At 41.4% G+C, this 22,998-nt stretch overlaps 1 protein-coding gene across 1 annotated transcript; it reads right to left on the reverse strand.

The window, feature by feature from the left end:
• Positions 1–570: 570 nt before the first annotated feature.
• LOC133639000 (chondroitin sulfate synthase 3-like) lies at positions 571–22,449 on the reverse strand. Its single transcript, XM_062032055.1, has 3 exons — positions 21,587–22,449; positions 16,870–17,153; positions 571–5,215 (listed from the first exon to the last, which is right to left on the reverse strand). Exons 1-3 carry the CDS (start codon positions 22,086–22,088, stop codon positions 3,647–3,649), a joined length of 2,355 nt encoding a protein of 784 aa, XP_061888039.1. The 5' UTR covers positions 22,089–22,449; the 3' UTR covers positions 571–3,646.
• Between the last annotated feature and the right edge of the window lie 549 nt (positions 22,450–22,998).

Raw genomic sequence — 22,998 nt, forward strand, 5'->3', positions numbered from 1 at the left:
TCTTTGTCACGTGTTGCTGGCATCAAATTCTAAAGTTAATGATTATTTGCAAAAAAAAAAAAAGTTTATCAGTTTGAACACCAAATATGTTGTCTTTGTAGCATATTCAACTGAATATGGGTTGAAAATGATTTGCAAATCATTGTATTCCGTTTATATTTACATCTAACACAATTTCCCAACTCATATGGAAACGGGGTTTGTATATATGTATAGGCTCCAGCACCCCCCGCGACCCTGTAAGGGACAAGCGGTAGAAAATGGATGGATGAATGTATAGCCCGGCCCCTGGCCTCATTTTTTTAACCCAATGCGGTCCCCGGGTCAAAAGGTTTGGGGACCCCAGACATAGATGGTGTCTAGTTGAATGTCCTATGGCCCTTATTTTACAAAAATATATTTAGTTGATTTTTTTTAGAAATACTTTTAGTTTTTAATACAATTATGAATATACATTAAATCATGTTAAAAAACACATGACACATAGAGGTTTAGCTGAATATACTGCAAGTCTGATTCTGGGGACAAAAAATATTTTGCAGATTTTTCAGAAACATCTTTATTGTTCAGTAACTGTATAAATATACATTATATTGTCTCCCCCCAAAAAAACAAAAAAACACTTGCATAACGACTGTACAAACGTGTGTGTCGCCTTTTTGCTACAACAAGCTTAGCGATTATTAGCATGCCCGCTTCTGCTTGCCCTCTCTTACTCGGTGTGATGATAATTTAGGTACTAGATATGATCATTAACTTATGAGAGCGGCTCCACACTGTGTATGAACACGCACTGTTCGCTGCTTGCCGCTAAATGAAAAATAAATGAGAGGAACAGCATTAATAGGCAATGGTCAATTACACAGTTTTTCAAAAAACCGTCTGACACTAATCGATGGTTGATCGATTGGCGAACTCCCAATTCAATTGCTTCAAAAATACTGACATATGTAGCATTAATTTGTCTCCTTGTTGGTGTAAACATCCTGCGGCACCATTAGTAATCCACAGGGACTGAAAGCGCTCCAATGAATGGAGGGAATAGTGCTCATGAAAGCAGAATTGGTTTCCAACAGTCTACAGGTGCTCACCTGACTCTTCAAAAGACAAACACATTCCATTTAAGGTGCGTTTTTTAAAGCTGGTTTTAACCGAAATTATGTACAAAAATATGTTATGTAAACGTCTGATTGAGAAGCTATAATTTATATAATTCCATAATCTATCATTTTTTTAATCAAAAATATAATACAAGAAAATAGTCTGCACAAAACCTGCACTGGTATAGAGGTAGAAAACAGGATTGTCACGTTCACGACCGTGAACGTCATTGTCCTCCACGTCATTGCCAACCACTGTGGGAGTGGTTGGCACACACTCCTCGTCCTCCTCTTCGTCGGCTGCGGCGCCGCTCAACTCGCCATCGTCACATGGCCGTTCCTTACTGGCTGCGTGGACTCAAGAGCATGGAATTGGGACATTCCTGTGGTCCGTTGTGGCGGGCGCACGGTTCCTGCGACCTACGTTGCAGTCGCTCTCCCAGTAAATCTCATGTGCAGGGGTGATTTTGGTGCAGAAAGAATGTTGCATTCTTTTATAGATGTGTCCTGATTCCGATATTGACATCGGTCCGATATCAGCAAAAAAAAACAAGTGTTAATATCTGGATCTAAAATATCAGACATAAGCAGTCCTGTAGAATTTTAACTTGTGCGAAGCTGGCCAGCCGACATCCAAATGTCCTCCATTAAGCACACATGGTTAGTCTTTTCGTGTATTTTAGTCAAGTCGTTTACAAAAAGTAAACATGGTAGGCTATAGACTACTGGGAGTCTTTAGCAGCCCATTTGTCAATGTAAACAAGTATCAAATAATTATAGTTGCATATTACTTACATATACAAAATCTCCAAAGGCAGACGCTTATTAGAAATTATCCAGTAACAAACGTGTCCGCATCATTCAACTGCATCATGAGAGTCATACGCAAAACGTATTGAATCATTTTGACCACTGTCACCAAAAAATAATTTCCATTTCAGTTGAATTAAAGACAGCAGAAGTCCAATCCAGTCTGTTAATTAAAAAAAAATAGGTTAGTGTTTTTTATACCTATCATTGTTCTCTAGGGGTGTAACGGTACGTGTATTTGTATTGAACCGTTTCGGTACGGTTCGGAGGTGTACCGAACGAGTTTCCACACGGACATATTAAGTAGCGCACCGCACGTTGTGTAAACAATGCACACCGAGGCACAACACACGGCATGCTAGCAGCGACCGGGCTAAGACAAGGGACGAGGGTCTTCCAGAGCTGGAAGACCCTCCTGCCTCGTTATGATCTCCCGTTTGGGAACACTTTGGCTGCGCGATACAACAATGGAGGACGGAGGTTTGCCGACATTGTTCAGCAGCTGCTTCTGACAACACGTCAAACATGCTAACCCATTTGAAGCGTCACCACCCCATTCAAGCAGCCTCTCCTCGGCGAGTCAGGCAGGGCTAAAGCGATAACAAATGTTTTTATAGCAGCAGATTTAAGACCATATTGCATTAAAAACTAGATTTTGACCCACTTCTATGGTGGAAGAACAATAAACCCATATATCCTCTTACTGCCAAATTAGCCAGGCTGGGGGGGGGGGGAGAAAAGTTAATCTGAGGCTGAGTTGACTTGAAACTGTTCAATGTTGCACTTTTTAGATGTAGAAGAAAGGTTTTGTCATTTTATTTAATCCGAGCAACAACTTGAGGCAGTTTAATGTTGATTAATATAAAGTTGAAAAACGTATTCGGGTGTTACCATTTAGTGGTCAATTGTACGGAATATGTACTGTACTGTGCAATCTACTAATAAAAGTCTCAATCAATCAAAAAAAGCACTTTATATGTAGAAAGGTTTTGTTAAGAAACCATTCTGAGCCTTATCTTATTTAGTTTTTATTTGATATATGTTGACCACATTAACCCTGACAATGGACCCTGTGTGTATATGTATGTTATGCCATTGTTTACAAATTTGGTAAATAAATAACCAAAACATTTACATTTTGTTGTTTTCTTACTGTACCGAAAATGAACCGAACCGTGACCTCTAAACCGAGGTACGTACCGAACCCAAATTTTTGTGTACCGTTACACCCCTATTGTTCTCTGTTTGAGTAATTTCATTTGATCAAACCTTTTTTCAAAATAATAAAAGTCCTTTCTACGAAATAATAAAAGTATGTGTTATGATTCGTGCTGATACCGGCTTAATATCGGTATCGGCCAGTACTGAAGGCTCCAATATCAGTATTGTATCAGAAGTGAAAAGGTTGTATCGGAACCTTTAGGTACGGAATTGGGGGCTAAATCACCAAAAAGTATTCCCGGGCGCTCACTGCTCCCCTCACCTCCCAAGGGGTGAGGGTGATGGGTCAAATGCAGAGGATAATCTCACCACACCTAGTGTGTGTGTGACAATCATTGGTACTTTAACTAGATATGATTATTATCTGACCATTTGGTGTTTTAATTGGTCCATCTTTGCTTTACAAATAATTTTCTGGACCATTTTTTTTTTAACTGAAACACCTGCAACATGTATTGCACATGCATTCCAAGCAGAATTGATGTAAACCTGTATGGTCAACACAAGCTGGAATGTCAAGATGAAGTTCTGTTATACCCGACTTCAATGTGCTTGTCCATCCACATCTCAGCTAAATGCATTGTTGAAGCATACGTACTTGATTTGGACCCGAGGCACATTTTCAATTGCTTTGGATCAAGACCGGGGCTGCAATGGACCGGATGATAAATATGAATCATTCCTGGCTCCTGACTGCGAAACACTTTCAAACCAGATTGAACGACCTTCGTGAAAAGGTCTACATCTTCCAATCCCCAGCCAAGGATTGAGGTGTCGAATCCACCAGCTTCGAGGAGATCGCTCTTAAAAACGCAGGCTATCCCAAAGCCGTAATCGCGCCAAAACCCGCTTTTTATGGTTATACCAAACTTGTTTTCTCTCTCAGCTTTATCAGCATACACGATACTGGGGTCGTACTGACTAAATACGATGGGAAAAAAGACCTGTCTTCCTTGCACCGTGTTATCCCTGCAGCGCTGCAGGGCATCCGCATTGAAGATGAGATCCACGTCACAGAAGAATAGTAAAGTGCCATTATCAGACAGCGAGGAGCCAAGTTGAAGAGCAAATCCCCGAGAAAAGTTTCCTGTCAGTGGAATCACTGCTAGGTCAGCTTTGGGATATTTCTTGTTGTAACTTTTGATTAACTGAACATGTTTTCCTTCGTCTTGATAACTCTCAGTGTCTACTAGGATGACTGAGAGTTTAACGTTTTGTTTGGGTATCAAGCACACTTGTTCGAAGTTCTCCATAAAACGGACAAAGGTGTCATAGCGACCGGACAGCGGGACCAGGATGTTGACTTCCCTCTGGCTTTGCTCCCTCGATTCTCTGGTTGACTCGTAGAACTGGAAAGGAGACAGTAACTTGAGGGGGTTGGATAGAAAGGACAGGGACCGGGATCCAGAGTTAATAGCGAGCACAAGTTCAGCCACGTTTAACTCTTCGGTTTCGCAAAAGAAGGGGCGGCTGAAGGACTGCTGGAGGTAAGCGTGACGCCTGACAGGCACGGTTATTTTACGACTTTTGTGTTTTCTGTACAGGAGCAGTAAGTCTAAGACGTACTCAGCCCCGTGCATCGGATCCACCCTGTAATAACCGTACTGAATCTCTTTAAAGTTTATCATACGGCCACGTGTTTTAGAATTTCCGTTGATCATTTCCATCACCTGGAGCATGATGTCATCTAAAGCCGTCCGAAGTGAGCTGCCGAGGCTTTGTCTGGCCATCTTGTTTTCAACAGCGGAGTAAATGTGATGGCCGGTCAAAAAATTCCACTCGATGACGTCATCGCGCTCACTGGGTTGATACGGCATGTAGGAAGGCGGTGCTCCCAGCAGCTGGTCCTCCCAATTCATTTCTGTATCGCTGAGACTTGTCATGGTCAGGCCTTCACGGTGCAGCAGGATGCTGCTGTGACGCAGCCTTGAGATTTCACGGGTCAACATGTAGTTATGGAGTCGGTACAGGTAGTCGGGCCTTTTATTGGAATGTAGCGTGATGGCATTGTGGATCTTGCTGCGGTGAAGCTCCTCAATGAAACCTTTCCTGTGTTCGTAGTTTTCGTAGAATAGCTGCTGCGTCTGTGGACCATCAACATATGATTTAGGAACGAGTACAGTGGTACAATATCTTAAAGGCCTACTGAAACCCACTACTACCGACCACACAGTCTGATAGTTTATATATCAATGATGAAATCTTAACATTGCAACACATGCCAATACGGCCGGGTTAACTTAAAAAGTGCAATTTTAAATTCCCCGGGGAACTTCCGGTTGAAAACGTCTATGTATGATGACGTATGCGTGTGACGTCAATGGTTGAAACGGAAGTATTCGGACACATTGTATCCAATACAAAAAGTTCTGTTTTCATCGCAAAATTCCACAGTATTCTGGACATCTGTGTTGGTGAATCTTTTGCAATTTGTTTAATGAACAATGAAGACTGCAAAGAAGAAAGCTGTAGGTGGGATCGGTGTATTAGCGGCTGGCTGCAGCAACACAAGCAGGAGGACTTTGATTTGGATAGCAGACGTGCTATCCGACGCTAGCCGCCGACCGCATCGGTGATCGGGTGAAGTCCTTCGTCGCACCGTCGATCGCTGGAACGCAGGTGAGCACGGGTGTTGATGAGCAGATGAGGGCTGGCGTAGGTGGATAGCTAATGTTTTTAGCATAGCTCCGTGAGGTCCCATAGCTAAGTTAGCTTCAATGGCGTCGTTAGCAACAGCATTGTTAAGCTTCGCCAGGCTGGAAAGCATTAACCGTGTTGTTACAGGTCCATGGTTTAATAGTATTGTTGATTTCCTGTCTATCCTTCCAGTCAGGGGCTTATTTATTTTGTTTTTATCTGCAGTTAAGCCCGATGCTATCACGTTAGCTCCGTAGCTAAAGTGTTTCGCCGATGTATTGACGTGGAGATAAAAGTCACTGTGAATGTCCATTTCGCGTTCTCGACTCTCATTTTCAAGAGGATATAGTATCCGAGGTGGTTTAAAATACAAATCCGTGATCCACAATAGAAAAAGGAGAAAGTGTGGAATCCAATGAACCCTTGTACCTAAGTTACGGTCAGAGCGAAAAAAGATATGTCCTGCACTGCACTCTAGTCCTTCACTCTCACATTCCTCATCCACGAATCTTTCATCCTCGCTCAAATTAATGGGGTAATCGTCGTTTTCTCGTTCCGAATCGCTCTCGCTGCATTGAAAACAATGGGGAAATGTGAGGAGCCTTTCAACCTGTGACGTCACGCTACTTCCGGTACAGGCAAGGCTTTTTTTTATCAGCGACCAAAAGATTAAGATTAAGATTAAAGTACCAATGATTGTCACACACACACTAGATGTGGTGAAATTTGTCCTCTGCATTTGTCCCATCCCCTTGGGGAGCAGTGGGCAGCAGCGGCGCCGCGCCCGGGAATCATTTTGGTGATTTAACCCCCAACTCCAACCCTTTGTTGCTGAGTGCCAAGCAGGGAGGTTATGGGTCCCATTTTTATAGTCTTTGGTATGACTCGGCTGGGATTTGAACTCCAGTTGCGAACTTTATCGTCGATGTTCTCTACTAAATCCTTTCAGCAAAAATATGGCAATATCGCGAAATGATCAAGTATGACACATAGAATGGATCTGCTATCCCCGTTTAAATAAAAAAAAATCATTTCAGTAGGCCTTTAAGTGTGCTTAAACTTAAAAGTGTTTTGAGATAAGAGCTGTCTCTCGGTTAATTGTTATACTTTAAAGGGGTTATGTAATGTTTGTTTGTTTTTTTAAACACTTTTTTGTGTCTACATAACATTGGTGGGGCTTTGGTCTGGTTCAGGGGTCGGCAACCCAAAATGTTGAAAGAGCCATATTGGACCAAAAATACAAGGAACACATTTGTCTGGAGCCGCAAAAAATTAAAAGCCTTATATAAGTGTTATAATGAAGGCAACATATGATGTAAGTGTCTATATTAGCTATATTAGCCTACTATCAAAATGACTTTAAAAGTCTTTTTTTTTTTTTTTTTTTTTATTTATTTTTTATTTCAAACAACATTTAAAAAAAAAACACAAGATACACTTACCATTAGTGCATCAACCCAAGAAAACCCTCCCTCCCCCATTCACACTCATCCACACTCATTCACACAAAAGGAGCTGTCTCCCTCTGTTATCAAAAAAACAACAACTTCTGGTTCCTACAGTATAGAACAACACAGTCTGCAAGGGACACAGTCATTCGAGCACACATGACTGTGCGTGGTGCTGGTCCACTAACATTTTCACTAATCACTACTTTCTATGTAATTGTTTTTAAATTTGTTTCACTTTCAAACAAAACAAACAAAGGACCTTAACTTCACCAGACCGGGTTGTCAATAAAATCAGATTGTTCAAAAGGGTTCTTAAAACCAGGTCCAGTTCAGATTACGTCCAGATCGGGCTCAGCAACACACACCTTCACCCATGTACACCAAAAACCAGGGATCACAACAGGTTGCATACAATCCACAAACAAAAATACATTTTCAAATTAAGCACCCATGTACAGTCCACATCACATCCAAGTCGAAGTCAGCAACACATACCTTCATTTATGTACACTTAAAATAGGGAATACAACAACAGATTGCATATCATATATAAACAAAATTACATTTTCAAAATAAGCCTTTGAGGACTTCCCATCTTTTTTTATGTTTTTTGGCATCATTATCGTTTTCAACCATATAATTTTCTAAAGTTAAAAAATACTGAGACGTTCACAAAGACTTTAAAAGTCTTTGTGAACGTCTCTGCACGTGGTGGGTTCTCCTGACGCCGACAGATCTTCGGTAGCCCGGTAGACAGGTTGAATCAAGTCTTTTATTGACATAAACACCCGGGACTGGCTTGCTTTCCAGCAATATATATTTGGGACTTTCCAGTCCGGAGTGTCTCTGTTTTCCCTCTTTCGGTCTCTGTGCATGTCTCTCTCTCTGGCTCCAACTACAACAACGTGTCTCGGTCCGGCTGATGCTAATAAAGGCGACAGGTGATTAGATAACCATCCCAAGCTGGGCAATCTACTCACCTGCCGCTGGCTTCGAGGCCGGTCCTTACACACCTTGCTCCGCGGCAGGCCCGCAGACCACGGCCCCCCCTTCACAGTCTTATATAAGTTTTATAATGAAGGCAACATATGATGTAAGTGTCTAAATTAGCTAAATTAGCCTTCTATCAAAATTACTTTAAAAGTCTTATATAAGTGTTATAATGAAGGAAACATATGATGTAAGTGTCTAACATTAGCTATATTAGCCTACTATCAAAATTACTTTAAAAGTCTTATATAAGTGTTAAAAGGAAGGCAACATATGATGCAAGTGCCTATATTAGCTATATTAGCCTACTGTCAAAATGACTTTAAAAGCCTTATATAAGTGTTATAATGAAGACAACACATGATGTAAGTGTCTATATTAGCTATATTAGCCTACTATCAAAGGCTGACGCAAATCTTCGTTGACAGAAATGTTGTATTTTAATTTTTTTTCCTACACATTTTTGCAACTATGGAAATCATTAGTAAAATGGAGGCTTCTCACAGGATGAGATAACTTCTGGAAATTACTGGCTCAGAATGGCCAAAGGTTGTCTTCTTCTACGCAAAGTACAAAATGTTTGGTGGACAAAATGAGACAAAGAAGGAGTAGCATAAAACACGTCTTTTTGTGGCAGCATTGGAGAAAGTTGTACACGTAAACAAACTACGATGAGTTCAAGGGTCGCTGAAATTAGTAGGACAAAGCGATGCTTGCCAAATACTCTCATCAGTGAAGCATGTATAACATAAACAGTGGGATTTCTAACAATTAGGAAGGTTTGTGTCATGTTTGTTCTACTACAGAAAATATATTAAAACAAAACCGGTCCGGTTGGACAATTAATCAAATTTTGGTTTAGATTTCGATTATGGCTTCTCACGATTTTGAAAATATAATAATCGAAAAAAAAAGTTAATGGGCCACGCATAGTGCACGCAAATTCCTAACCTTGTGACGATGAAACAGATGAGTGGAAAAAAAGAGCAACTCTACGAGAAGTTTGGGATGTCTGCATGGTTGCTACTTTTTATTTGACACAACGCTAATATGCCTAATCAATAATCACTAAACTCAACAAAAAAAGTAAGGCCATATGATTTCCGCATTCCGGAGTCACTTAGCTGGCCAATAAAACGGAACTCGCTGTTAAACGCAGAATATCAGGGAAATTGACATAAATATGAGTGAAATGTTGTCATTGTGAAGAGAAGAAACATTTTTTAGGAAAAGAATGTGTCCGGTAGCGCTCATTCATCCTCTCAGTCGCTCTGCCCTAAACTAAACAATGTCGAGACGGTCACTTGAAAGAGCGACTAAACTACGAAGCTAAAGCCAGCAAGAACAATCCATAACCCCACAACACATCTCATCTGCTTTGTGTTGTTGTGAATGACATCATCGATGTAAGATCCATGTGCAAACAGACCAGCGGTCGCATCTTGATAGGCTCTTGTTTTTTAACCAGCCCGAAGTGAGTCGCCCCTTTACTAGTCAAGTTGAGAACAATAGCACACCCTTCACAATAATAGCCCGGTGCGCCTTTTCCAGTCTGATGAAATAACAAACAAAACTAGATTAGGCAATTCCTAAAGGAGTTGCGTATGAATGCTCCAATGCTGAAGTTGAACTGAAACCCTGGAATTTTTTTAGAATTGTTGAAGTAGAGCACACAATTCCCAAACAGGCTGAATATTTTGAAGTTTGAACAGTTTGAATCAGATGACGAATGTGGGGATTGTGGAACTTTGAAGAATGTCCCATTACTTTCAATGGGAATTTCCCAAAAATTTGGGAATTTCAGGAAAAGCTGTAATTTTTTAGAAAATGGTAAAAAAAAATGTCTAAATGAGTTGAAATGGTTGGTGTTTAAATTTTTTTAAATCGGTCGAGAAATGTTGAAGTAGTAACATGTTGAATTGAGAAATGGTATTACGGAATTCCTGGAATTTCGGGAAAAACAGGAATTTTTCCAATTCAAAAAACAACTTAATTTTTTGTCCTGATTAAAGGGAATGTTTTGACGGTCGAACGGTTGAAATGCGTAAAAAAATGTGAAAGGAGTAGTCGCCAGAAAAAAGGGTGGAAAATAGGGCTTTAGAAAACCAGGAATTCTGGAAAATCCTGGAATTTTTTGGAACTTAGACAAAAGGTAGCTTATATTTCCAGGATGGTGAAATGTGTTGAAGGTGGAATGGTTTGAATAGGTTGAAAATTGTGGAAATGGTGGAAGTCTGAAAAATGGCCAATTCATTTTGAATGGGAAAAATGTCCCGGGAAACCTGGAATTCTGAAAAATCTGGGAATTTTTGGAATTTGACAAGGGAAAGCCAGCGATTCCCGAATAGGCTGAACAGTTTGAAGTTGGAACGGTTTGAATCGGGTGAAAAATATGGAAGGTAGCGCGCGCCAAAATCTGGAGAAGAAGAAGAAAAAGAAGTTGAATAAATAGATGAATTTTGGTGTAGAAAACCATATGTGTGAATGCTTTGGAGCATTCACACAACTAGAAAATACAATATCTGTAGAAATTGCACATGCTTTAGTCCAGGGGTCGGCAACCTTTACCACTCAAAGAGCCATTTTGGCAAGTTTCACACATTAAAGAAAGTAATGGGAGCCACAAAATATGTTTTTAAAATTTAAAATGAAAAACACCGCATACAAAGCTTAAATGCTTTGTGCTATGATAACTAGGGGTCTCAGACACACGCACCGGCACGTACTTTAATGTGGAAATTTGATGTTAGTGCAGCCCGCGAGTTTTGAATGAATGTCGCTTGCGTCATACTTGCCAACCTTCTCATTTTTCCCGGGAGACTCCCGAATATCAGAGCGTGATGACACTGCATTTGGCGCCCTCTAGAGTCTGCCCATTCAGTGTATCTGCTCGGCCACAAGTGGAACGCAGCTTAGGCTTGATAGCGTTACAGACAGCAAGGCTACTAAGTCAACAGCCACACATCTTACACTGACGGTACCAATACCCAGAATCCCATGCAGCCCTAACTCTTCCGCTCAACCAACGCACGGAGAGGGGGGGGTTGATGTGTGGGGGGATTTGGTGGTAGCGGGGGTGTATAATGTAGACCGGAAGAGTTAGGGCTGCATGGGATTCTGGGTAATGGTTGTGTTGTGTTTATGTTGTGTTACAGTGGGATGTTCTGCAGAAATGTGTTTTTCATTCTTTTTTGGTGTGGGTTCACAGTGTGGCGCATATTTGTAACGTAACAATGTTAAAGTTGTTTGATACGGCTACCGTCAGTGTAAGCTGTGTGGCTGATGAGTAAGTATGCTTTGCTGTCTCCTGTGTGAGCAAGCAATAACAACATGCAACATGTGGCTGGACTGGCATGCTGTATGTAAATGCCATAGAGGACAATTACTACAGTGCAATTAGGGCATGCCCTTTATATAGTAATTAGAGTGTAAATAGGATTATATATTCCTGGGAGTAGTCTATGAGAGTCACTGACATCCGTAAGTCTCCTGGGAAAATCGGGGGGGTCGGCATGTATGTAGCTGAGCCGCATCAGAGTGGTCAAGGAGCCGCATGCGGCTCCGGAGCCGCGGGTTGCCGACCCCTGCTTTAGTCGAACTGAAATGCAGAAGGAACGTAGAATGATTGTAAGAATATGTTTGAATGAACAGTAGGAATGGTTTGAATATTGAAGAATGCTCATTTAAATGCGAGTGGAATGTATAAGGAAAGGTGGAAACGATGTAATTGAGAAATGGTTTGAATGTAGAAATACTGTGATTGTAGGAACAATTTTAATGTTGAAGACAGGAAACCTTCCTGCAACGTACTATGAATTTAGAAATGAAAAATGTATGTTATAATAGTTGGAATTAAACTATGAGGCTGACTGCTAAATTAGCCAAGGAAGTATACATCCCAGAATGAACTAAATTGACCCCCATGGGTGAGTCCATGCTTTCAGGCGGTTAGGGATTTGAAACAGGGCCAATTGGCATTCTTTCAATGAGCTGTCAGAAGTGTCACCTGAAATGGTTTTCACTTCACAGGTGTGCTTGAAGCTCATCGACAGAATGCCAAGAGTGTGCAAAGCAGTAATCAGAGCATGGGGTGGCTATTTTGAAGAATCTAGAATATAAAACATGTTTTCAGTGATTCCACCTTTTTTTGTTAAGTACATAACTCCACATGTGTTTATTCAGTAGTTTTGATGCCTTCAGTGACAATGAAAATAAAGAAAACGCATTGACTGAGAGGTGTGTCCAAACTTTTGGCCTGCACTGTATATCGTGATATAGTGTCCAGCCATATCGCCCAACTGTGATGTGCACAACTGCACATCAATCAGTCTGAGGAGTCAAAGTTGGCACTTTTTCACATGAACTGTTACCCAGCATCACTTATGTGTGCAGCCAAAGTATCCACAGCCTGTAGAAATGTGCGTACACCAGCTATGAAGTTGCCGTGGACCAGCGCACATTTCCACATCGATGTCAGTTTTGATACATCTCACCTTTGCCGTGAAAAAAGACGCACGGCAGGTTTTTGTGCATACGCAAGCTTTGTACATGAGGCCCAAGCAGCCTATGACGTTTCCTTCCTTTCTCTCTTCCGCTCGCGTATAGTCTCCATATCATGCCGACAATAAAAACGCGGTTAGCCCGTTGATCTCGCTATTTCATCTGGGATGTTGTGTTATGGTGAAAGTCACTCAAAACAGATGGCTGGTGTCGGTCATCTATGTCCAAAGTGAACAATAAAAGCCAGAAAACTAAAAAAACGACAAAAAATGTCTGCCGGGAGGGGGCGAATGCCGACTCAGTCTGAGGGGGAGTGGTGAGGAAGGGTTAATTTGCATCTAACAACTCTGCCTCTCAAAACGAGCTGTTTTAAAAGATGGCTTATAAACAGTTCTGTTAAACAAAACCAATGCAAATTTGGCACTAAAGAACCACCATTACATGTTATGTAGACCAAAATTAAGTGTTTTAAAAATTGAAAAAAATCACAATACGACTCTCCTGTAAGTCATCGAGCAGCTATGAAATTATAAATGGATGTCGCTGAATAGACGATGTGTCTAATATTATTTTATTTCGGACTGTCCAAATATGTTGAAACATGCACAGGGTTCTCTGTCCATCGTGTGTCTTCGCAGCGCAAGCACTCCTTGCTCACAGCCGTGTGTGGAACTGTGTCAGTTTGCTTGTCCTTTTCAAACAAGCTAAATAAAACACAAAATAGTAGAGATGTCCACTAATGGCTTTGTTGCCGATATCCGATATTGTCCAACTCTTAATTACCGATTCCGATATCAACCGATACCTATATATACAGTCGTGGAATTAACACATTATTATGCCTAATTTTGTTGTGATGCTCCGCTGGATGCATTAAAGGTTTTCCAAAATAAATCAACTCAACAGCCCTTTGAGACACTTGTGATTTAGGGCTATATAAATAAACATTGATTGATGATTGATTGAAATTATGGAAAAAAATGCCAACATGGCACTGCCATATATATTATTGAAGTCACAAAGTGCATTATTTCTTTGAACATGCCTCAAAACAGCAGCTTGGAATTTGGGACATGCTCTCCCTGAGAGAGCATGAGGAGGTTGAGGTGGGCGGGGTTGGGGTGGCGGGGTTGAGGTGGGAGTGGGGGGGGGGGGTTGGCGGGGGGTGTATATTGTAGCGTCCCGGAAGAGTTAGTGCTGCAAGGGGTTCTGGGTATTTGTTCTGTTGTGTTTATGTTGTGTTACGGTGCGGATGTTCTCCCGAAATGTGTTTGTCATTCTTGTTTGGTGTGGGTTCACAGTCTGGCGCATATTTTTAACAGTGTTAAAGTTGTTTATACGGCTAACCTCGGTGTGACCTGTATGGCTGTTGACCAAGTATGCCTGGCATTCACGTGTGTGTGAAAAGCCGTAGATATTATGTGATTGGACCGGCACGCAAAGACAGTGCCTTTAAGGTTTATTGGCGCTCTGTACTTCTCCCTACGTCCGTGTACCACGGCGTTTTACAAAGTCATAAATTGTACTTTTTGAAACCGATACCGATAATTTCCGATATTACATTTTAAAGCATTTATCGGCCGATAATATCGGCAGTCCGATATTATCGGACATCTCTACAAAATAGTGCTCGCAAAACGGTGGCCAGTGTTGATAAATCACATTGCTTATATATTTACATTTTCTCCTCCTGGTATTGTGGGCATTTTGATGATCAGCATATATTTTGCATATTAATGAAGACGGAAACGCAAAATGGATTACCGTATTTTCCGGACTATAAGGCGCACTTTTTTTCCCTCAAAACTAGACAGTGCGCCTTATAACCGGGTGTGCCTAATGCAGTGTTTTTTTAACCACTGTGCCGCGGCACACTAATGTACCGTGAGATATTGTTTGGTGTGCCCTGGGAAATTATGTAATATCACCTAATTGGGTAAAAAATATTTTTTGCAAACCGGTAATTATTGTCTGTGCTGTCAAGAGCTCGGCAGTTTAACCGTGTAATGCTCTTCCATATCAGTAGGTGGCAGCAGGTAGCTAATTGCTTTTTAGATGTCGGGAACATGGTTTGTCGTGATCATAATATGCAGACGACAGCGGGAGGCAGCGTGCAGGTAAAAAGGTATCTAATGCTTCAACCAAAAATAAACAAAAGGTATTGAAGCTTAGGGAGGGCTAAGCAAAACCAAACTAAAACTGAACTGGCTGAGAAGTAAACCAAAACAGAATGCTGGACGACAGCAAAGACTTACAGCGTGTGGAGCAGACGGCGTCCACAAAGTACATCCGTACATGACAATCAACACCAAAATAGGAGCGCAAGACAAGAACTACAACACTACACAGAAAAACCCCAAAAAACTCAAAATAACTCACTGCGTCATGTGATAGGTCGTGACAGTACATCTACTTTGAGACAAGAGCTATAGTGATGCATGCTTGGTTATGGTTTGAGTTCAGATCCAACAATTGCGAGAACGACTTTTTACTGTCAATATCGGATGCTGAGTTTCATTGTTTGTTTTCTGCTGGTGGTGTGCCTCGGGATTTTTTCAATGAAAAAAATGTGCCTGGGCTCAGAAAAGGTTGAAAAACACTGGACTAACGTACGGAATAATTCTGGTTTTGCTTACCGACCTCAAAGGTATTTTATTTGGTACATGGTGAAATGATAAGTGTGACCAGTAGATGGCAGTCACACACAAGAGATACGTGTAAACTGCACTTTGATGGCAATATGACTCAAGTAAACAACACCAACATTTTATGTGTTCTGTTGAAAATATAGAACATTACACACGGCGCTCAAAAATCTATCAAAATGTTTTAGTACGACTTTGGTAAGCTATGAAGCCGCACCGCTTGATGGATTGTCGGCGCATTAAACATACGAGTATTATTATGTTGTGTGTATAAGGTAAGACATATTATCTAGCATTTTGTCTCACAATATTATGCAAAATCTACTCATGTTTCCTTCTGGTACCTGCTGATTTGTATTTGGGATCTGCATAAATCCTGAAAAATTGTGCGCTTCCGCCTTTGTAGTCCGCACCGACACCGTAGTCGATAAGCGTCTTCTTTTTCCTTATCTTCTTGTTATGTGACATTCATCCTCCGCTGTCGCCATTTCTAATATAAAGTAGTGTAAAGTACTTACTTATATCTGCCATGAAAGCGCTAAAACATACCGGTGTAGTGAGTTTACATTATCCACCCAAGGAACTTTATTTATTAGAGAGTTCCCGGTCGGACGGTTTTTCCCGGGACACATTTCCGGCGGGACTTGTCCAGGGTGTACCCCGCCTACCGCCCGAATGCAGCTAAGATAGACTCCAGCGACTCCCCGCGACCCCAAAAGGGACAAGTGGTAGAAAATGGATGGATGGATGGATGGACATTTCCGGCGGATGAGGAGATGCTGCTCCGTTATTGATTTAAGTAAAGTCTGAATGTCATTAAAACAGTTAGCTCCATCTTTTGACACTTTTTCACTCCCGGCCTTGCACGCTACACCGCTACAACAAAGATGACGGGGAGAAGACGCTGCCGAAGGTGAGCCACGTAAATAAGACCGCCCACAAAACGGCGCATCCTGAAGCGACTGTCAGAAAGCGGCTTGAAAATGATCTGTAAATCATTATCTATGCAACATTTTGACCAGAGAACCACCATTACATGTTACAGTATGTAGACAACAAGTTTTCAGTTTAGAAAAAATTATAATAATATGACTTCTTTAACGCGCCCTATAATCCGGTGCGCCTTATATATGAAAAAAGATCGAAAATAGACCATCCATCGGCAGTGCGCCTTATAATCCGGTGCGCCCTATGGTCCGGAAAATACGGTAAGACAATCCACCTTGCACACTTTTAGTAGATTAGCTTTGCATTTGTTATCAAGTTTGCACATTTTTTAATACAAGTAAACCTTTAGTAAATCAGACCCATACTATGTAATATGAAATTGCCCCCAGTTTTCTGTACAGTAGGTGACGTTGACAGCGTTTTAAACCAACATAGTTCACAACTGCTCCAGCTAACTGTGTAAATGAATTTGCAATGACAATGCATTTAAAAGATGTGATTTTTTTGGATGATGCATGAACAAAAGAGGAACAAAAGGAAATAGAGCAATAACTTAATTCATCATACCTCATAGGCCCACACGCACTGCGTCCCTGCAAAGCGTCGTACACAGCGGCCGACTTCCACATCCTCATGTGTCGTGTACATCTCCTTGAGACAAGAACCGATGTGCGGCACCATCCTGCGTAGAACCTCTCTGCTGAAGATCATCCCAGGTCCACCCATGCAGAAGTTCTCCCCAGGCTCCAGAGCTAGTTTACCCAACTCCTCTGGCGTGCCGAGGCCAGTTTGGCCCAGGTAAAGAGGCTCACTGCTGTTCAGAGAACTCAAAAACAACTCCAGCTTCTCACCTGAAGAGGGTGAAGATACGTTGAAGATGATTTGAAGTGTTACAAACTGACAATACATCAAAACAAGCGTACAATTACGGAATATAATCCACCAATCCACTGCAACAATTGAGTTATACTGAAAATAGGCAAATGCATCTCAAATTAATAATAATGAATTGTTTGCTTTTGGTATTATTGGGTTTGAACTCCCTTGTCATAGCATATATTAAAGTAACGTTGCCATTTTTGTTTGTGCTGTTAAGTTTTTTAAATCATTCTGAAACACATAATTTGGCAAATGATATGTAAGAACGTAATTAGTCAAAGAGTAACACGTTAAACCAGTAACCTGTTATTCTTCTGCTAATTAAAGCTAATTATAGTCACACACACACACACACACACACACACACACACACACACACACACACACACACACACACACACACACACACACACACACACACAGGTGTGGTGAAATTACCCTCTGCATTTACCTTTATTTAGAGCACTGCTACTGCAGCCAGCAACTTTGCAAAAACATATTCTACTTTCCATAAGTATATCTACAAGTCAGACTTTAAAAGTATCCACCTCAGTTTGTTCTGTTGATGTTCTCGCCATGATTTCATAGTGATATACTGCACAGACACAACTTGCTAAATTGATTAATTTATAAATATTTACACAACAACTAAAACGTGTCATAGATGACCCAGATGTATCCCACTCCGCATCCTTTTGTATATGACACAGCATATTTACAATAATAATAAAAACTATAAAATGTTGTTTGGCCTGCTATCTGTGCCAACAAACCTTTAAAGGCCGACTGAAATGAAATGTTCTTATTCAAACGGGGATAGCAGGTCCATTCTATGTGTCATACTTGATCATTTCGCGATATTGCCATATTTTTGCTGAAAGGATTTAGTAGAAAACATTGACGATAAAGTTTGCAACTTTTGGCCGCTGATAAAAAAGCTTTGCCTGTACCGGAAGTAGCGTGACGTCACAGGTTGTGGAGCGCCTCACATCTGCACATTGTTTAGAATCATTCCCACCAGCAGCGAGAGCGATTCGGACCGAGAAAGTGACGATTACCCCATTAAATTGAGCGAGGATGAAAGATCCGTGGATGAGGAAAGTGAGAGTGAAGGATTAGAGTGCAGTGCAGGACGCCAGTATGTATCTTTTTTCGCTCTGACCGTAATTTAGGTACAAGGGCTCATTGGATTCCACACTTTCTCCTTTTTCTATTGTGGATCACGGATTTGTATTTTAAACCACCTCGGATACTATATCCTCTTGAAAATGAGAGTCGAGAACGCGAAATGGACATTCACAGTGACTTTTATCTCCACGACAATACATCGGTGAAACACTTTAGCTATGGAGCTAACGTGATAGCATCGTGCTTAACTGCAGACAGAAACAGAAGAAAAAAGCCCCTGACTGGAAGGATAGACCGAAGATCAACAATACTGCTATTACTTCTACTATCAGGAGACACCGAACCAAACCCTGGACCTGTAACCACACGGTTAATGCTGTCCCGCCTGGCGAAACGTAGCAATGCTGTTGCTAACGACGCCATTGAAGCTAACCTAGCTGCGGGACCTCGACAGAGCTATGCTAAAAACATTAGCTCTCCACCTACGCCAGCCCTCATCTGCTCATCACCACCCGTGCTCACCTGCGTTCCAGGGATCGACGGCGCGACGGAGGACTTCATCACGATCATCGGTGCGGTCGGCAGCTAGCGTCGGATAGCGCGTCTGCTATCCAACTCAAAGTCGTCCTGGTTGTGTTGCTGTAGTCAGCCGCTAATACACCGATCCCACCTACAGCTTTTTTCTTTGCTGTCTCCATTGTTCATTAAATTAATTGCAAAAGATTCACCAACACAGATGTCCAGAATACTGTGGAATTTTGCGATGAAAACAGACGACTTAAGCTGGCCACCGTGCTGTTCCAAAATGTCTGCTACAATCCGTGACGTCACACGCAAACGTCATCATACCGAGACGTTTTCAGCCGGATATTTCCCGGGAAATTTAAAATTGCACTTTATAAGTTAACCCGGCCGTATTGGCATGTGTTGCAATGTTAAGATTTCATCATTGATGTATAAACTATCAGACGTGGATGATGACGTATGCGTGTGACGTAGCCAGTGAAACAGAAGTATCGGTACCCCATTGAAAACAATACAAAATAGCTCTGTTTTCATCTCATAATTCCACAGTATTCTGGACATCTGCGTTGGTGAATCTTTTGCAATTTGTTTAATGAACAATGGAGACTGCAAAGAAGAAAGTTGTAGGTGGGATCGGTGTATTAGCGGCTGGCTGTAGCAACACAACAAGGAGGACTTACTTGGATAGCAGACGCGCTAGCCGACGCAAGCCGCCAACCGCATCTGTGATTGGGTGAAGTCCTTCGTCACGCCGTCGATCGCTGGAACGCAGGTGAGCACGGGTGTTGATGAGCAGATGAGGGCTGGCTGGCGTAGGTGGAGCGCTAATGTTTTTATTATAGCTCTGTGAGGTCCGGTTGCTAAGTTGCTAAGTTAGCTTCAGCGTCGTTAGCAACAGCATTGTTAAGCTTTGCCAGGCTGAGAATTATTAACCGTGTAGTTACATGTCCATGGTTTAATAGTATTGTTGATCTTCTGTCTATCCTTCTAGTCGGGGATTTATTTATTTTGTTTCTATCTGCATTTGAGTCAGATGCTATCACGTTAGCTCAGTAGCTAAAGAGCTTCGCCGATGTATTGTCGTGGAGATAAAAGTCACTGTGAATGTCCATTTCGCGTTCTCGACTCTCATTTTCAAGAGGATATAGTATCCGAGGTGGTTTAAAATACAAATCCGTGATCCACAATAGAAAAAGGAGAGAGTGTGGAATCCAATGAGCCAGCTTGTACCTAAGTTACGGTCAGAGCGAAAAAAGATATGTCTTGCACTGCATTCTAGTCCATCACTCTAACGTTCCTCATCCACGAATCTTTCATCCTCGCTCAAATTAATGGGGTAATCGTCGCTTTCTCGGTCCGAATCGCTCTAGCTGCGTTGAAAACAATAGGAAAATATGAGGAGGCGAACAATTGACTACGTCACGCTACTTCCGGTAGGGGCAAGGCTTTTTTTTATCAGAGACCAAAAGTTGCGAAATTTATCGTCGTTGTTCTATACTAAATCCTTTCAGCAAAAATATGGCAATATCGCGAAATGATCAAGTATGACACATAGAATGGATCTGCTATACAGGTTTAAATAAAAAAATGTCATTTCAGTAGGCCTTTAAACGAGGGTTTAGTGTGGCTGAAACGGGGCTTAGGCTAAATAATTATTCGTTTAAGGGGTTATCCGGCTTAGTGTAGACCAGTGTTTCTTAACCTTGTTGGAGGTACCGAACCCCACCAGTTTCATATGCGCATTCACCGAACCCTCCTTTTTTTTTTTTCAAATTCAAGACAATGTTATTATATGTTTTTGGTAACACTTTAGTATGGGGAACATATTCTAAGTAACAAAGACTTAATTTAAACTTTTTTGGACACTAGGGGAACATATTCTAAGTAAGAAAGACTTAATTTAGAGTTATTTGGTTAGGGTTAGGGTTCGGGTTTGGGTTAGGGTTAGAGGGTTAGGGCCAGGGTTAGAGGGTTAGGGTTATAATAAGCCCATGCCGAATAAGGCATTAATAAGTACTTAATAATGACTAGTTAAGAGTCAATATGTTACTAATTTGCATGTTAATAAGCAACTAATTAATGGTGAATATGTTCCCCATACTACAGTGTTACCATGTTTTTTTACTGGTGCACAAAATGAACCGTGCATGAACATCACCTTGTTCAAAGTACAAAACTAACAGTGCATAAACTCACAACAAATTACACACCTGCAAATCAGTCGGACTTCTGCTGTTGCCGTATCCGTAATACGCCGATAGGGAGAAGTTTTTATTTACACGATGAGTCGGGTGTGTCTTGACCTCCGCCGAACCCCTGAGCCCGACTCATCGAACCCCTAGGGTTCGATCGCACCCAGGTTAAGAACTACTGGTGTAGACATAGCCTTAGTGTAAACGGGGCCTTAGTTTGACACCCTTTAGAGAAAAATTTGTAAAAATAGCTGAACTATGGGGGCCATAGATATTTCATTCACGGTCCGGATCTGGCCCGCGAGCCTTGAATTGATTTACGTGAACTTAAACAAGTTGAAAAACTTATTCGGGTGTTACCATTTAGTGGTCAATTGTACGGAATATGTCTGAACTGTGCAATCTACTAATAAAAGTTTCAATCTATCAATCAATCAAAAGACTTCGACACCACTGAACTAAAACATTTAACATATTCAGATATCAATTAAGCGTCAACAAATTTAAAATAAATTCAAAAATATTACTACATTGAAAGAAATGCAGAGCATCATAATCACCTCTGATGTAAACATCATCATCCGCTCGCATGAACCATTCATATTGATCCAGGTAATTGTCATGGATGTACTTCAGCATCATGAAGGACTTCTTCTGCGGCGGATAGGAGTCGTCCACGCCGGCCAGGGAGACCACTGGAAGCGGAACGGGGACGTCCACGCTGTCGGAGCCATCACTGGAGAAGAACTCCACCTTCCCGGGAATGGATTTTACCCATGTGTTAAACGCAGCCACGGCCCGGGAATTGATATACTTTTTAGCCGTCATCACGCCCACATAGAGTAAGTGTCTGGGGCGGCTTTCGGCTTCACGGTTGTCGTCACGGTTGTCCATATGACCGGGACTCGCCGTTTTTTTCCCGGCGGCACTATTGAACGAACACGGGGATTCATTCCGTTTCCTTTCCAGTACTTGGGGTAGAATGAACCAATGGCACGCAGTGAAGCCGATAATGACGCCGAACACGACGGTCGTCCATTGCCTCCTTGACTGCAACGGCATGTTGGAAGATGGGAGTCCGCTAAAAAGTATATGAATGATTTTGTTGTCCAGAGAGCTGCTGACGTGTTAGATAATCCCACACCCCCTGAAGGCAACACCAGATGTGCACAAAAATACTTAGTAAATACATTCATGTCCTTTTCTTCCGCTGTGTCTTCAACGTCCGCATGCCTTCGACGCCAACGCTGTTAATTGTGATGCCAAATATTCCCAAATGCTGTCAATTAAAATGACTAATTTTACCAGAGCGTCGTTTAAGGGATTAGTGAATCCTGGCGATAGAAATAAAGTACAATTCGAATTTAAACTATTTTTTTTAGTCCAGATAGTCGACCGAGTCTTCGCTGCGTCTCGATGAGTTCACGCCATAATTGGCTCTGTTTATCTTCCGTTGTTATGAGCCTGGCTTTTCAGAATAAAAGCCCGACACGTCAAAAACTATTATTGAGTAATGAAATGATTGTGTTGGACTAGATCTGACCAATCTAAGTCTATGAGCACGAATTAACGAAGTCGACTCGGATGAGCGGCGAAACGTCTTCTAAGACAAACCAAACAGTTCAGTTGCGATCGATTGAATGCCCTGAGATGACAATGACCTGGATGGATGAGAAAATTCATAGACAATGATAAAGTAATCGTTTATTTAAAAATATTGTAGATTTTTTTTAAACGGTGTTGTTCTCAGAGTGGTTGTATCCAACTTCTGTATTTACTTGTTGTTTTTCGGGAGCCGTACTAAACGGACCTGCCAAAAGGTGGCAGAAGAGCCAAAGTTAACATGGCTGTCTGGGCTTGTGTCATTTTTTGGCTTGAAATGTATTATACATATGCAGAATAGTATTTTGCACAAACTTGTATATATATATATATATATATATATATATATATATATATATATATATATATA

Source organism: Entelurus aequoreus, linkage group LG21, assembly GCF_033978785.1.
Source record: "Entelurus aequoreus isolate RoL-2023_Sb linkage group LG21, RoL_Eaeq_v1.1, whole genome shotgun sequence".
NCBI classification, from domain to species: domain Eukaryota; kingdom Metazoa; phylum Chordata; class Actinopteri; order Syngnathiformes; family Syngnathidae; genus Entelurus; species Entelurus aequoreus.

Excerpts from the sequence above, each read along its gene's own strand:
- LOC133639000 (XM_062032055.1), bottom strand. The coding sequence starts at position 22,088 with ATGCCGTTGCAGTCAAGGAGGCAATGGACGACCGTCGTGTTCGGCGTC. Across the intron at positions 17,154-21,586 it reads TGATGATGTTTACATCAGAG|GTGAGAAGCTGGAGTTGTTT; the intron begins GTGATTATGATG and ends CACCCTCTTCAG. Across the intron at positions 5,216-16,869 it reads AGTGCGTGTGGGCCTATGAG|ACGCAGCAGCTATTCTACGA; the intron begins GTATGATGAATT and ends GATGGTCCACAG.